The sequence below is a fragment of the Paramacrobiotus metropolitanus genome, unplaced genomic scaffold (assembly GCF_019649055.1).
Source record: "Paramacrobiotus metropolitanus isolate TYO unplaced genomic scaffold, Prichtersi_v1.0 Parri_scaffold0000037, whole genome shotgun sequence".
Lineage (NCBI taxonomy): Eukaryota > Metazoa > Tardigrada > Eutardigrada > Parachela > Macrobiotidae > Paramacrobiotus > Paramacrobiotus metropolitanus.
The window spans coordinates 1,185,552-1,200,798 of NW_026570257.1; the positions used below are offsets into that span (position 1 = coordinate 1,185,552).

At 40.3% G+C, this 15,247-nt stretch overlaps 3 protein-coding genes across 3 annotated transcripts; all 3 read left to right on the forward strand.

Annotated features, from left to right (window-relative positions):
• The first annotated feature begins 1,837 nt into the window (after positions 1 to 1,837).
• Positions 1,838 to 3,677, forward strand: LOC129589823 (procathepsin L-like). The gene is made up of 5 exons (XM_055484704.1): positions 1,838 to 2,056; positions 2,157 to 2,299; positions 2,369 to 2,660; positions 2,961 to 3,360; positions 3,434 to 3,677. Exons 1-5 carry the CDS (start codon positions 1,873 to 1,875, stop codon positions 3,513 to 3,515), a joined length of 1,101 nt encoding a protein of 366 aa, XP_055340679.1. The 5' UTR covers positions 1,838 to 1,872; the 3' UTR covers positions 3,516 to 3,677.
• A 3,886-nt stretch (positions 3,678 to 7,563) lies between these two features.
• Positions 7,564 to 9,601, forward strand: LOC129589766 (procathepsin L-like). The gene is made up of 4 exons (XM_055484619.1): positions 7,564 to 7,599; positions 7,951 to 8,242; positions 8,651 to 9,050; positions 9,274 to 9,601. Exons 1-4 carry the CDS (start codon positions 7,564 to 7,566, stop codon positions 9,353 to 9,355), a joined length of 810 nt encoding a protein of 269 aa, XP_055340594.1. The 3' UTR covers positions 9,356 to 9,601.
• A 294-nt stretch (positions 9,602 to 9,895) lies between these two features.
• Positions 9,896 to 12,262, forward strand: LOC129589768 (3-hydroxyacyl-CoA dehydrogenase type-2-like). Its single transcript, XM_055484621.1, has 5 exons — positions 9,896 to 10,148; positions 10,756 to 10,920; positions 11,012 to 11,176; positions 11,304 to 11,541; positions 11,777 to 12,262. Exons 1-5 carry the CDS (start codon positions 10,131 to 10,133, stop codon positions 11,977 to 11,979), a joined length of 789 nt encoding a protein of 262 aa, XP_055340596.1. The 5' UTR covers positions 9,896 to 10,130; the 3' UTR covers positions 11,980 to 12,262.
• The last annotated feature ends 2,985 nt before the right edge of the window (positions 12,263 to 15,247 follow it).

Genomic DNA, 15,247 nt, shown 5'->3' on the forward strand with positions numbered 1-15,247 from the left:
CGAGAAATTCTTCTTAAACTCCGTTACCTGAGGACTGTATAACGTTCGATCAAGTCAGTTAAGTATATCGTATTTCAAAAATATTATTTTTAGAAGTTTGTTTGATCAAAACATTGAAACTTTCTACAAAAGTAGCATTTTGCGGTAACACGAATATCTAATCCGGCCTTTTATGCAACGAATCTCTGCCAAATGCGTGATATTAATTGGGTTAAATTTTTGTTTTCATAAGGGGACTTTGAAATCACAATTTTTTTTATATTTACTGCATTTGCTGCTTCGCTCGCTTTTAAAGACAGATGACCATGACCAAGAAATTGGTATAATTGTTACCCATTTTAAACTACGTATATATATGATATCCATCTATATGAAGAAAACACGAAGTGGCGTTTTCTTGTCTGCTTCGCAGTCAGCGAAAACATTCCGTCGCGGACTCGCTGTGCAAATTACGTATTATTATTCGTGTACTATAAATTTGTAATTAACGGTATAGTTAGGGACCATACACAAACTATGTACAGAACGAATTTTCGGAACGTAGATTATAGATAGTCCCTTACAGTATCTCCCTTTGTGTAACTTGATGCTTGTGCTGTGCTAAACCACCCCCCTAAAATGTGCGAATCAGAATCGTGTAACATTTTTGTTGCAGACTTTCCATAGACCGGACGAAAACAAGCCGTAAACTAAATAGTGTACAAAGACTACCCGTATGGTCGTTTAAGTGAAACACTATGATGAGTGAATGGGCGATGGTCGTTTAAGTGAAACACCCGAAATAGCATTTTCCACAAACCGATTTTCGTTTGGATTTCACTCTCATACGATTAAACAGAATGTACCCTTTACAGAGTACTTGAAATTTTTAAAAAAGCTTGAACCGTTTTCTTGCAAATGTCTCGCAAAGAAATCAGTGACGAAAGCGTTTTAGCCACGCCACGACTGCCACTGCACTACGCTCAAACATGTGCAATCACTGCCATACAAGGGTGGCTGTACCATCACCGCATTTCCGGGTGGCTGTACCATCACCGCATTTGCGGTGGCTGTACCATCACCGCATTTGCGGGCTGTACCATCACCGCATTTGCGGGCTGTACCATCACCGCATTTGCGGCTGTTAATTCGATTCAGGTAAATTTATGTTCAACGGAATTTTTTTTTCGTTCTTTGAAGCTGGTGTCTTCAAACTAAATTTATTTTGGTTTAGATAAACTTCTTACACGGCGATGGTACAGCCACCCATGTATGGCGGTGATGGCAAATATTTGAGCGTAGTGCAGTGGCAGTCGTGGCGTGGCTAAAACGCTTTCGTCACTGATTTCTTTACGAGACATTTGCAAGAAAACGGTTCAAGCTTTTTTAAAAATTTCAAGTACTCTGTAAAGGGTTCATCTTGTTTAATCGTATGAGAAAAAAATCCAAACGAAAATCGTTTTGTGGAAAATGTTATTTCGGGTGTTTCACTTAAACGACCATCGCCCATTCACTTATCATAGTGTTTCACTTAAGCGACCATACGGGTAGTCTTTGTAATTATTCTAGTTTAACCGACTGCCAACTGGTGTCAGTCCGCTCCGGAAAAGATCAGTTAGAAATTTTCTTTTAGCATGCAACAAGCAAAATGAATTAACGTTGTAATGGGCAAAGTACAGATTGTAACATGGAAAAGAAGCACAGCACTGTCTCCATCTATTTTTAGTGTGTTTTAAAGTGCCGGTGATATCAAATGTCCTACTAAATTATTCTACATGTGTAATGCTTATCATCTACGCCCCAGTAAATGTTATGCTTTTATCAGGTGCAAGTATTGTACCTACATGTACTTACTGTATGGCGTATGCCTTGATTACAACAAATCAGGTCTTGATGCTCGTATACTGCACAAAGCCACAAACGTTACTAGCAGTGAGGTTCACAACACCAGAAAAACGTTTCCCAAAAATGGATTTGCATTTCAAACTATTGATTATAGTCATACTTTCGACTTCTGTGGCCCTTGCGCTGAAACGCGAGCCTGACGATGAATGGGAGGCATGGAAAAGGCAGTTTGGTAGGCAGCAGTAGCACCTAACACGAATTCATCCGTATGTTGCACAATACTTTTGTGAATTGTTAATCTTGGGTAAAGTATGCTTTTTTGCATCTGACAGGAAAAAACTATGAGGATGCCGATGCTGACACATTTCGAAGAGCTATCTGGGAGCAGAATGTTCAGAAGGTCACGCATCACAACCTGAAGTTTGATGCGGGAGAAAGTTCTTTCAGAATGGCTTTGAACGCATTTTCCGACCTTGTAAGGAAACATTACAGCACATTTCACAGTAAACCAGATTAAATGAGGAACACAGTGGTTTATACACAGAAACCTGGAGGACTATTCAAGAAATCTCGCACTATCGGGAACCCGCGTTCGAAGAACCATTTACGCCACCACAGAAACGGATTGCAGCTGTGTCACGCTTTTAATTTGACCACACTGCCGGATTTCGTTGATTGGCGGCAGAAAGGCTACGTCACGCCGGTGAAGGATCAGGGAGAGTGTGCCGGCTCAATTTATTATGCCATAACCGGAGCAGTCGAAGGGCAGTGGTTTAGTAAGACCAGGAACCTCATTCCGTTAAGCGAGCAGAACCTGATGGACTGCTGCGGCACGCGTGAGTAAGAAGAATATAATAAACGTATGCCAAGTTCAGCGCTAATTTCTTCGCAGTCAAAATTCCGTGATGACTCTTCTGGGAGCAGTTGCTTAGTGGACTGACTATACTTTGCTTCAAATCCAATCTACTTCGTAACTTTGAAAGAACTACAGTGTATTCCGACGCTTTGTTGTACACCTGTACAACAGACGTGTCTCTCATAAATACGAGTACACACAAACGGCTACGAGAGTATATACACAAACTCGTACAATATTTCGAACATATGTACATAAACTGACACTTTCTTTATTGCAGCCCCAGGAGGGTGTGAAGGCGGACCATCGTGCTCAGTAGCCGACGCATACAACTACATTGTCACCAACGGCATTGAGAGCCTCCAGGACTATCCCGACGAGGGCAGCACCGGAAAATGCCAGTACGATCCCTCCAAGCAAGCAGCTTTCATCAGCGGCTACCAGATAATTGGTGCCACGGAGACGGAACTGAAAGCGGCCGTTGCCAATATCGGGCCAGTTACGGCGGCTATCGATGCCGAAGGGGATTTCCAACAGTATTCTTCCGGAGTGTTCTACGATCCCACCTGTTATCCCGATGATCCCGATACGTATGTGCTGATTGTGGGATATGGAACGGATCCGACGGGTGGCGATTACTGGATTGTTAAGAACTCATGGGGTGCGAACTGGGGCATGGAGTAAGTGTACTAGTGTGACATAATATGTACCTACCGGAAAATGGAATGCCGAATTACTGCATTGTCTTTTCAGGGGATACATCCTTATGGCGCGCAACAAGAACAACAACTGCGGTATTGCATCTTCAACAACATTTCCTTACTACACTTGCTAAACATTGATATCCAGAAACTATATTTTAACTCTGTCGCTGCTCTGTTTACTGCAGTGTTGTAGTAGCCTGCTGCGTTCTAATGTTTGTGAATGTTAATTTCGTTGCACACAGGCTAGTGATGTCCAGGAAGTCGAAGCACTTTTCCTTGTTTCCCCTGCATGAAAAATGAATTTCGAATATTCGAAATTCAAGTACACTACCGTTTGAATTCCGAGTAATCGGAATTGCAATTGCATGCATTCCAATTCCGAGTAATCGCAATTTAGAAGGGCGCTGTTTTAATTGCGAGTATTTGAAATCTAATTTCCGACATTCCAATTCCGAGTATTCGGAATTGCAACGCATATAATATGAATTTTAAATAGGTGACTGGCGACTGCTTTGCGTCCCGACAAACCGGGCGCATAGAATTTGGCTATGCGCCCCGATGTCTGGGCGCACAGAATTTTGCTTTGCCCCCGAATTTCCGATCGCGGAAATATGGGCGATTTGCGTGTTTTTCGAAGGTTATTTATATTTTATTTGGCTTCTTTTATTAATTTAACCGCTCATTTTTCCTGTTGTATTGTCGAATACGCTAGACTACTTGAAGAGGTATGATACCAGAATGCACACCCCATACCCAAACTTTGGGTAGTATGCGCTTTCCATAAAAAATCTGGAGAAGCAATAGGAAAGTTGCTAACTTTATCGTGTCTGTCCTGAAGTAGCAGTTCAGTACAGTACAGCCGTAAAGGTTGTAGCAGGCATGAAAGCAGGACAGCTTGCATATGCCTCAACCTGGGAATTTATTAGCGTTAGCACAGCTACGGCAACAACAGCGACGAAGCGTAATGATTAGGCTTTATCGGTATTTGAGCATTGGGTGAAGACACTAGCACCGGAACACGGGTCACCGGCGCAACCGTCCGCGTCGTCCTACCTGAAACAACCCCGTGTCCTCGCAAAAGAGGGTGGTCAGCAGGGAAGAACGACTTGATACATGTAAATCAACTTTACTTCGACACAATAGCAACAAAAATGTACTAAACACAGATGTGCATTCGCTATGCGAAATCGTCAATCAGAGTTGCATTGCTTCTCCGGTATCGGGATGTACATCCCAACAACACACCCTAATGGCTTTTCTCGGCTGGACACTGGTTAACCAAGTCGTCTAGCCTTGCAGCTTACTCCACTGGGATAACCGGAATTAGCGTTGCTAATTCTAGTTTGCTACAGTTTTCTGCATGGAGTGAACTTCCGTGCCGCTCTAGATGACCTATAACAATTTAACTCACAGAATTTGATAAACCAGCGTTATCAGCTTGCTGTAAAGCTGAAAATCAGGATTTCTCAGACTGATTCCGTGATGTTTTGAACAACCTTTCCAATAAACCAGGCGATAAAAAGGAGATAAACAAAACAAAAAGTTAGCTATTAAGGGCTCTCAAATTCTGCAATTCTCTCTCAGCTTCTGCTCCCTGCAAGGCTGCAACCTTAAGGATAAATCGAGTAAAAAAATTAGGTTAAGACATTCAACTGCCGGAAAAACATGAAAATTTTTGATTTTTCTGCGCCCGGACATTCGGGGCGCACGAATTCTGTGCGCCGAACACTCGGGCGCACAACTAAATTCTATGCGCCCGGTTTATCGGGGCCATTCCGTTTTAAATAATCGGTTTTTTATAAAAATTTTTATTTAAATTTCCATTATAACGTACTTATCATCAAATTTAACACTACGGAAACTGGTGTTGTTCTGCGATACATTATATAGTATTACTGCGATACATTATAATATAGTATTACTGAACATTTATGAGCGAATTAACTTTAATAATTGAATGACAGTAGAGTTTTTAAAATTTTAGCGCTCCGAAAATTCTAGGGCGTGACCATTAAGCGTTTGATATGCATTTTTCAGTTCGGCGCACAGCTCTATACATGAGCGAAAATAACAACAAAAGATAGGTTTCCGTTTGAGGTTACCCCTACTTTGGCATTCACCGTTCGCAAATATAAAAACGAAAGCGAAAAAAAAACGAAAGGCTGTATAAAACGAAAGCTGTCTAGATGAAGGCAAAATTTGTTTAGACAAAGCACCATCAGAACCTATGCGCGCTTTGTATCGTCTCAGTCTTATATTAGACTTAGATAGTACAAGAACACAGCCAAGTTGGGGCAGTAACAAAAACTCCTCAACTTTACCATTGTATCTGTATCTAGTTCAACTTATTTGTTCTGTTTCGCGCGAGAGTTCTTGGTCTAATGCACCTTTGATAACTGTGTTTCTATGCAGAAGTTAAAGGTCAAGAGATGAGAGCTAAAGTTTGGTTTAATTTTTATCGCAAAATTCGCGATACTAATCAAAACGTAATCATGTTCATTCGATAATTCTTTAAAAACTGTTTAAATTTGAGACAGGGTAAAGTAGTATCGCGGTTTACTAATGGTCCCTTTCTTTCTTCCGTTTGATCACTCACATCTTGCCCAAAGCGTCTGGTGCGTCAAGCAACTTCCTTCTTGGATCAAGACTTCTCATAAACTGCATAACTGTAACATTCAAGTAGAGCCCTGCGCGAGCGTCAAATGTTTCGTTCACCCTCGCTCGTGTCAAATTAAACTATTAATTTAACTATTGTGAAATTTTTCTCAGCTCACTCGTGCTGAATCGTCTGCTCGCTCGCTAGGCACGTGTCGAGATTTCTTATTGCTCGAATCGCTCGGCTCGTAGACAATTTCAAGCTTCTTTGCTCAGACCGCTCGCGAGCAAAGTTATATGCGAATTGATTGTAAAAACGTACTGTGATTTTTTTTATGGCAGCACCGCTGTATGAATTTAAGCAAATTTATTTCGTGCGAAGCGCGAAGCCTACGCGCATTGTTGCAAGAAAGTCGCTATAAATTCTATAAAAAAAATAGTACGGGACAGAAAGCAGTGCGCAGCTCGCTCGTGACCTCCGATTGCCGCTCGCTCGGCTCGCTCACCCATCGATAAACGACCGCTCGGCTCGTCTCGGCTCGCGCCAGTAGCAGTAAGAGCTCATTAGTTACTATGAAAGGTGCATTAATAAGCCCCCTAAAAATGACCGCTACTGCATCCATTGAATTACCCCTTAGCTCCTTACACCGTACAGCCTGCAAACATGCGAGCAGATTTTGTTTTTAATATAGCCTTAGGCAGCCAAGTTGGGCAATAGTAATAATGGAAATAGGTGTTTGTGAAGAATGAATTATCGGTTCGCACTCGCAGTCATAGGGTAAAAATCAAAATTGCATGATAGATGCTAGGTACCGGTACATGCTGATGCCGGTGCTCAGAAATTTGATTTTTCCGTTCATTTCATATCCCATGGGCATCTATTTTAGGTGAGCTTATAATTTTCGAACAACGTTAAGGTGGGGGGGGGCAATAATTCGATAATTACGGTATGTAGCATACTACAATAATCAAAATCCAAAACAGTCATGTTTAAATTATGAATATTCGGATTTTATTTCATCGCTATTTGAATTTCGAGTATTCGAAATTCAAACTACCGCATTTTGAATTCCGAGTAATCGGAATTCAAATTACGGTCTTTCAAATTTCGAATATTGTATTCGAAAATCTAAAAAAATTCATTTAGATTACTTGGAATTGGAAATACCAGTATTTGAATTCCGAGTACTCGGAATTGGTATCGAAATTCTTTCGCATGCAATTTCGAGCACTTCCGGCAACACTTAATTTATTTATTTATTTATTTATTATTTTATTTTAAACTGGATGCCAATTAAAAAAGTTGTTTCTGTTAGTGATTTATTTCTAGAAGCTGACAATGTAGATAAGGATTTTCGAAAACCGAGATCCTCTTCCGAGTGCAATTACCTTTGCTTCCATCGTCTGACTGCATGTGACACCGGCGGTAACTTTCACGTGGTCGTTATCAGCGGCTTATCAGTTGAGCACAAGCTTTATCGGGCGCAGACGTTTGTTTGTCAAAATAAATCAGGTTTACATATACGCCGGAAATTTTTGCTGTCGAAATGGTTTCCAATAATACTGCAAAAGCAGTTTTCTAAAATGCAGCGCCACTTCGGTATACTCGTCATCGTTGCAGTATTTCTTTCTGCGTCGTTCGCGCTGAATCGCGAATTTGAAGAAGAATGGGAAGCATGGAAAGAACGATTTGGTAAACATTTGGAAATTGATTACTGTGGAATCCCTAGTTTAGAAAGCTTATTGCATACGGCTTTTGCTGACAGACAAAAATTATGAGGATTCGGACGAAGAAGCATTCGAAGAGCTATTTGGGAACAGAACGTGCAGAAGGTTACCCACCATAATCTACAGTTTGATGTGGGAAAGACCACATATAGAACAGCCGTAAACGGATTTTCCGATCTGGCAAGTACAGTAATTGCTGCAGAGTGATGCAGCATACGTTTGATTAACCTAACAGTTGTGTAGAAAGCCAATGAATTAACCAAGGAACCACAAATTTCCGGTAAAACGAACAGGAAGGCCCACACTCGGCACCATAAAAATAACGTACAACTGTGCCAGTCGTTCAACCTAACCACGCTACCGGATTCGGTTGACTGGCGGCAGAAGGGCTACGTCACACCGGTGAAAAATCAGGGACAATGTGCCCCCTCGCTATATTTCACAATAACCGGAGCAGTGGAAGGACAGTGGTTTAAGAAAACCAAAAACCTGATTCCATTAAGCGAGCAGAATCTTATGGATTGCTGTGGAACACGTAAGTATAATTATGGGCTTTATCTGGCTAGTGTGATTAGTTGGTTTACGTAAGTGTTTCGCACGTGCTGGACGAATTAGTTAAGACGTGCTGGACGAAATAATTGCCTCGTTATCAAATTATGACACGTTGAAGCGTGTTACGTTACTTGTTTGTGCGAATCCAGATCTTATTTCGTCTGATAACACCCATAAAATTTACAGCTGTTGTTATTTACAAAATTTACAGTTACAGCAACACCTTCCAAAGATGACTTTGGAAGGTGTTGAAATTACATTAGTTTTAAGGTCACTGCTTTACCCTAATCTAGCACCGGGTAGGAATCCAAGTGTGTCCCTTTTAAATAGAAGTACTAGGTATTCGCGCGCTTATTTCTTGGTTATCATAATAATATGCCATCAATTTCAGCCCAAACTGGATGCGAAGGTGGAAGCTCTTGCTCTATAGATGAAGCATACAACTACATCGTCAAAAACGGCATTGAGAGCCTGCAGGACTATCCTGACGATGGAGGCACCGGTAAATGCCAATACGATCCTTCCAAGCAGGCGGCTATCATCAGTGGCTACCAGATGATTGGTGCAACGGAGACGGAACTGAAAGCTGCAGTGGCCAATATCGGACCAGTTACGGCACTCATCGATGCCAAAGCGGCTTTCCTGCAGTATTCTTCCGGGGTCTTCTACGATCCCACCTGCAGTTCGGACAGTCCTAACACGGCCGTGCTGATTGTGGGGTATGGGACGGATACTACAGGTGGCGACTACTGGATCGTGAAGAATTCCTGGGGTACCAGCTGGGGCATGGAGTAAGTACAGATTTTTTTGTTGGTCATCAAATAGAAATGCTGTTGTGTTTAAATAACATTTCAAATTACATTTGTTACATCGTAAAAATATTACGCTTCCTATTTTTGTGCTTATATAAAAATTACGTGATGTAATAACTGCTTATAAGTATAATTGATTAGGTAGATTGATGATTATCTTGCATTTTTTTCGTGTAAAGCATTTTCTTTTATTTATTTGCAGCGGGTACATTTTGATGGCCAGGAACAAGAATAACAATTGCGGAATTGCATCGTCGACAACATTCCCCTACTACACGTGCTAAAGATCCTAATCCTGGATGCACATTGTTTAAGCAATCAGCGCGGTGCCGGCTTATACCAAAAAAGGATACGAATATATACGGAATTCGAAATGCTGCATAGCTTATTTCTGCAGTTTCTTGCTAAATGACTTTACAAATACCTGTGTGAAAATGAAACTCGTTTTAACGTTTACCATCGAATGATCATAGACAGAAAACTGATTGACATTTGAAAGAGATTCTCGTTGGAAAATTGACAGTTCGAGGGTTTTCCGTTGACATGTGTCGTTTTGTAACAAAATGATGTCTCGCTATAATATAATTATTAAGAATGCCCATACTGAGACAGTAATAGCGTACCTGTCATCTAAGTTAAATTGAAAGACAGCACTGTTCTTATCCAAATTGATACTTGTACTATTTATATACGTTTGCATACAGTATGGTTAACTACTGTAGGTATTCACATTCTGTAATCGATGAATGATCGATTTAAGATGGCCACTGATAAGAATGTCTGGCAGCCCACAAGTCCTAATTTTCTACCTTGTTCAACGGATGGAAAATTTACTTAGCCCACCGGTTTTACCTGGAGTAAGCAAAACTTGCACGGAAACTTTTGATGACACCAGCAGTTGTAAAGTCACTCATTCATTCTCTAGAATAAACCGAAGTTCTCGCCTTTTGGGAAATGAAGTTAATTTTATCATCTCAGTGACACACTGACAATTAAAATTACCATTCACTGCAAGAAATTGTGTGCAGCTACACATTTTGCATTTTTTGCTGTATTAAAATGGCTACCAATCTCCAGGTACGGCGACCGGTATTCCTTTGTTGTGTAAATGAGGATTAATTTTTTAATTTCCTTACAATTGTTACACATATCTAAAGTGCCTTATTATGTTTTCTGATGGGTAACAGTTCTTTTTCGAACTGATATCGTGTAGTATTTCGGCTATTATTTTTAAAAGGACGTAATTTGCTAATCATTGTAATTTAGTGGTTATCTGATTCTTTGACAAAATATTTGAAAAATATATCCGAAAAAACTATCACCGCTTAATATTGCTACGTACAGTAACAAGATTATATTCAGTACCATTCGTTTAATTTATACCTTTCTATGTGGACTGCTATCCAAACGGCAATTTGATGACTTGTTGAACAAACATGTGTTCCACTTGATGATAAACTTGAATTTAGCACTTGCATACGTTTTATGATAAAAATGATGTGCCTTTGTGGTTTGGAAAAATATTGTAGCATGCTAAACATTGATGAGTATATCGACGCTGTAGCGCAGAATCGAATGAGTATTTCATGCGCAATTCTAATTTATTACAGTACTATTGAACCAGTTTCCACAGTGTATGCCTAATTTAATATTTAACCAATTTTAATTTCCTGTTGTGCTTTAGGGATTTGTTGCGCTGGTTACCGGCGGTGCTTGCGGCTTGGGACGCGCATCGGTGGATTTGTTAGCTTCAAAAGGTGTCATCGTGTTTGTCCTGGACATGGAGCAAGTTATCAAGAATCAAGAGCACGTTAAATCCCCTGGACAAGTGCACTTTCGTGCCGGTGATGTACGTATGCGTAGTCGCATCTGTGTACTGTAGATGTCATCTGATCGCAACAGCATTTCTGACTAATTGATTTTACATGTTAATATGTTAGGTCACTTCCGAAGAATCCGTAACGAAGATACTGGAAGAAATCCGTACGGCATATAACCGACTGGATATTGTGCTGAACTGTGCGGGAATAATGGCCATTGAACCTCTGTATGATTTCAAAGCCGATAAGCCGTTGCCGATGGAAAAGTTCACTAGGATCTATAACGTAAGCGCCGGAAACGGATAACTGCTCTTTTGTTACTGTCAGATATCGCAGTCTGAAAAAATTAAAACATTTTATATCGTCAGAGATAACTACACATCTATATTTTAAAATGTAGACAATCCTTTAGGTTAATGTTTTCGGAACCGTCAACGTTGCCCGGCTGGCGGTAGGTCTGATGGCCAAGAATCAACCGGATGCAGAAGGTCAGCGTGGCGTCATTATCAATGTGGCCAGTTGTGTGAGGAAAGACGGACCAGCGTGGCTAATTGCTTATAGCAGCAGTAAATCCGCTGTCGATGGGATGACCATTCCCATGGCACGGGAATTTGGACCACAAGGCATTCGTGTTGTCGCTATCGCTCCCGGTAACAGAGCTGTATTATGTACAAGATAGAACGTACAAGTTTTTATACTTGAAAAAGGTAATTATAGTGCGCATGTACAGTAAATACGTTTGCTACTACGTAATATAAAGCGTTTATCATTTTTTGGGTTTGCTTTTTTTCATTATGCAAACTTAGTATCAAGCAAACGCAAGACAATTACGATCGGTATAACCGATCGACAATTATTGATTATGGTATAACAATTTAATTACAGGGCCTTGCGGAACGGGGATGGTCCGGCAGTTCGACGGCCTGGAGGATGCATGCGTTAACATTGCGGTTTGCCCCAAGCGAAACGGAAAACCGGAAGACTTTGCCAGATTGGTCCAGTACACCGTGGAGAATCCTTATATCAATGGCACAACCATTGCCCTTGATGGGGGATTCACGAATCCCGTCTCTCTTGCGCCACCATGACTCTGTTAAACTTTACCATCAGTGTATTTCTCATTCTCTGATAACGTTCTTAAATTTCTGTCAAAGTTTCCTATAATACTGCATGCAGCTAATGGGGCAGTACTGACGTACGTTACATGTTTCATCAGGAAGAACTTAGCAAGCTGTCGAATATCCAGATTCTACGTACACTTCTACTTTTTTGATACGTATTAGGTGCGCATCTTTTCGTATAACGCATTCTCATGTACTGTATTTGCGTTAGGTTTGATTCGACAACATCCTGTACACATATCAGTACGCTTCCGCAGATTTGCACTAATTAAAAATTGTGTTTTCATGCACATTCCTTAGACAGGTAATTTCTTTTTAATGCTGTAGGTTTATTGAAAAACCGGTACAGGTGCAAAAAGTCGCAAATGCGCAATAATATACTGGTGGCCTAAAAGCTTTGATTTTGCAGTACTAGAAATTTTCAAACCGGTTGTCGGCCGAGGATTTTGAATGGTGACTTTAATACTGATTGCTGTGCAAACGTAAATATTTGCAGTGATTGTGCAAAATTTTGTTATTTCATTTGGTGATCGGTCTGCTCACACAACTGTACGCATAATTGCCGCTAAGTGATAGTGTACAGCGCATTACTCGGTTTTTATTGCAACTGGCAGCAAACTTCTGAAACAACAAAAACAAAAGGTAGACGGTGTAACAGCAATTAAAGGCAACCTTTACGAATGAAAACAAAACTAGCAACCGAAATGTTGTTCCGTTATATAGCGGTCAAAATAGCACGTTGCGCATTACCTCCTAGAAGAAAAATTCTAACAACTGACTCTCCGATCTATAAAAAGCAGCTGCACAAACTGCATTGGTCATAAACTTTCAGATTGCTGTATATCAAACCGTTAAGAATTATACAATAGTGTCCAGTTTGTGGTAACTTGATAACTTTCCAGTATCGTCGGCCCATCACCTTGCAATTATGTTCCTCTATCTTTCCATTGCTGTTTTGTTGCTGAGCACCTTGGTTCCAATTAAGAAACCATTTGAGCTTGATTTTATTGAAGATAAAATTATTTTAGCGATTTGCCTGTACTGTTTTACAGGTATATCTGCCACGGATTCGAAGGAAACAGCTGGCGCCGGCAAAGTCTGCCATCATCCCAAAAACTGCAGAATGCCGCCTTGCAAACCCAATCGTAAGTTGCGTAAAACTAAATACCCATATTTTTACCGTATTTCCTACTACCGTGTACTGAAGTGTTTTGAAGAACTATGACGCTTTTCGCTCGATTCGAGTCCAGCTAACGGTTGTAAAATGCAGCTATCTGTATATGCAAGGTTATTAATTTTTCAAATCCAGAGTAGATGTTCTAGTTATATTTCTACGAGCAACGATACCATTATTTTTTGGGTGTCCCTTTTTTAATAACGATAAACGCGTCGCAAGGTTTTACTGTAGTCCGTTTCATGATTCGTTTTGATTTGACAGAAGTCCCAGCCTGCAATAGCTGCGGGTGCGTGGCCAAACCGGATAAACCCGGCAGTTCCTCCTCGAGCTCTCCTTCCAAAAGCGAGTAGATTTCCGGACAACGCTAATGTTCCCGAACTGTGATTCTGTTTACCGAATGAATCGCTTGACGGTTACATGTTTATTATGTGTTCAGTGATGTACGTTTGGCTGCAGGAATTATTTATTATCTATATTATTTGAGTACTTCCCGTTGTACTTAACGTTTATGTATAAATTTTTACTCCGATCTGTGATTCTCCCCACATTTTTGGCTGCCCCGATGCTAGAAAATCTCGTATTCTTAACAAATTTAGCCGGCGTTTTTGGTATTTGGATGTGCATGCTCAGCGCTGGCGAGTACTTAAAAAAGAAAAACGAAATTGATTGAAATAAAATTGAAATAGAAATTGATTTGGAGATATATTCTATCGCAGCTGATTATGTATCCGAAGTACAGAACGTTATAAGATGCTAAAGCAAATATACTACTCTAGCATGCAGACTGATGCAGTTGACATTGCGGTATAACTCGAAACTGGTTTATTGCTTTTGGTGTTGTTTATAACTTTATATTGCGGTTTTGTTGTAATAAAAATGTCATTTATCCACAAAAAATGCACTGTAACGATAAACAGCTCACAGCAAAGTGCTGTATCTACTTCATTCATAATAGTAAGCAGATCAAGACTCGGTAGTTTTGCTACGAGTAATTAAAATTGTTGTCACATGGATACAGAACTGCTGCAAACAAACGCTCTGTCCTACAAATGTTGGTACGTCAACACTGAAATACGTACGGTAATATGGATAAAAAAAAATACAAGTATGAATACATCCGCCACTCCCGAGTACTTCTTCAGAGAACATAACTATGATAGTAAATTCTAAATTTAAATCGCTTTAGAAAGCGATTAAGCGCATTAATTAATGCGCATGCGTTTTATTTAGAAGAAGTATGCTTGCACAAGTGTCATTGTGTAAAAAGAGGTTAGCGGCACACAGGTATTATCTTTTGCGTGCTTGATCCGGATCCGCAATCCGCTTGATCCGGATCGACCCGACACCAGACACTTGATGACTACAGCAAGGATCTCAAGAATGCCATTGAATCTAATGGGATCTCAGTTCGATTTGTGTCTATTTACACTGCTAAAAAAGGTGGCAAAAAACAGTTTGTTTCGCTTGTGTTGGTTCATTTGCTCACGAGTCTGATAAGATGTTTGATGCGGAAAATTGGCCTTCTAACATTGGGGTGCGTGAGTGGTTGTTTGCCCCCAAAGAAGCGAAGTAATTCCTAACTTGGAATGCGGTTTCTTTTAACTTCACTAATTGCTCTGTCTTGACTGGCTTGTGATAATAAAATCCGCAACAGAAAACCTTTGGGTAGCCCTAGTACATCAGTATTTTTATGGAATTTCTAAAAAAGACATCCGTGTTTCTACAGGCATCGTGAACAAATCATTAAGTGGTTGTCATACGAGTGCATACTACGTACGGTACCTTCTTATGTTAAACCATGTGCAATTGTTTTACACCAGGCATGTCCGCTTTTATGTAATGTTGTTATATTTCTTTCTCCTATCAGACATTGGTGTGCCTTATATTATAAATAGCTCGGGGAATCGGTATGTTTTGCACGTCGTAAACTTATTTACCTCGTCAATACGAACGAAAATATCACCCAATTTAGCGTTTTTCTATCCCATTTAAAAAGTGTGATATACAAAATAATAACAAAGTTACAGAAAAGCCTTTTTCACGTCAGTCAAGTGGACT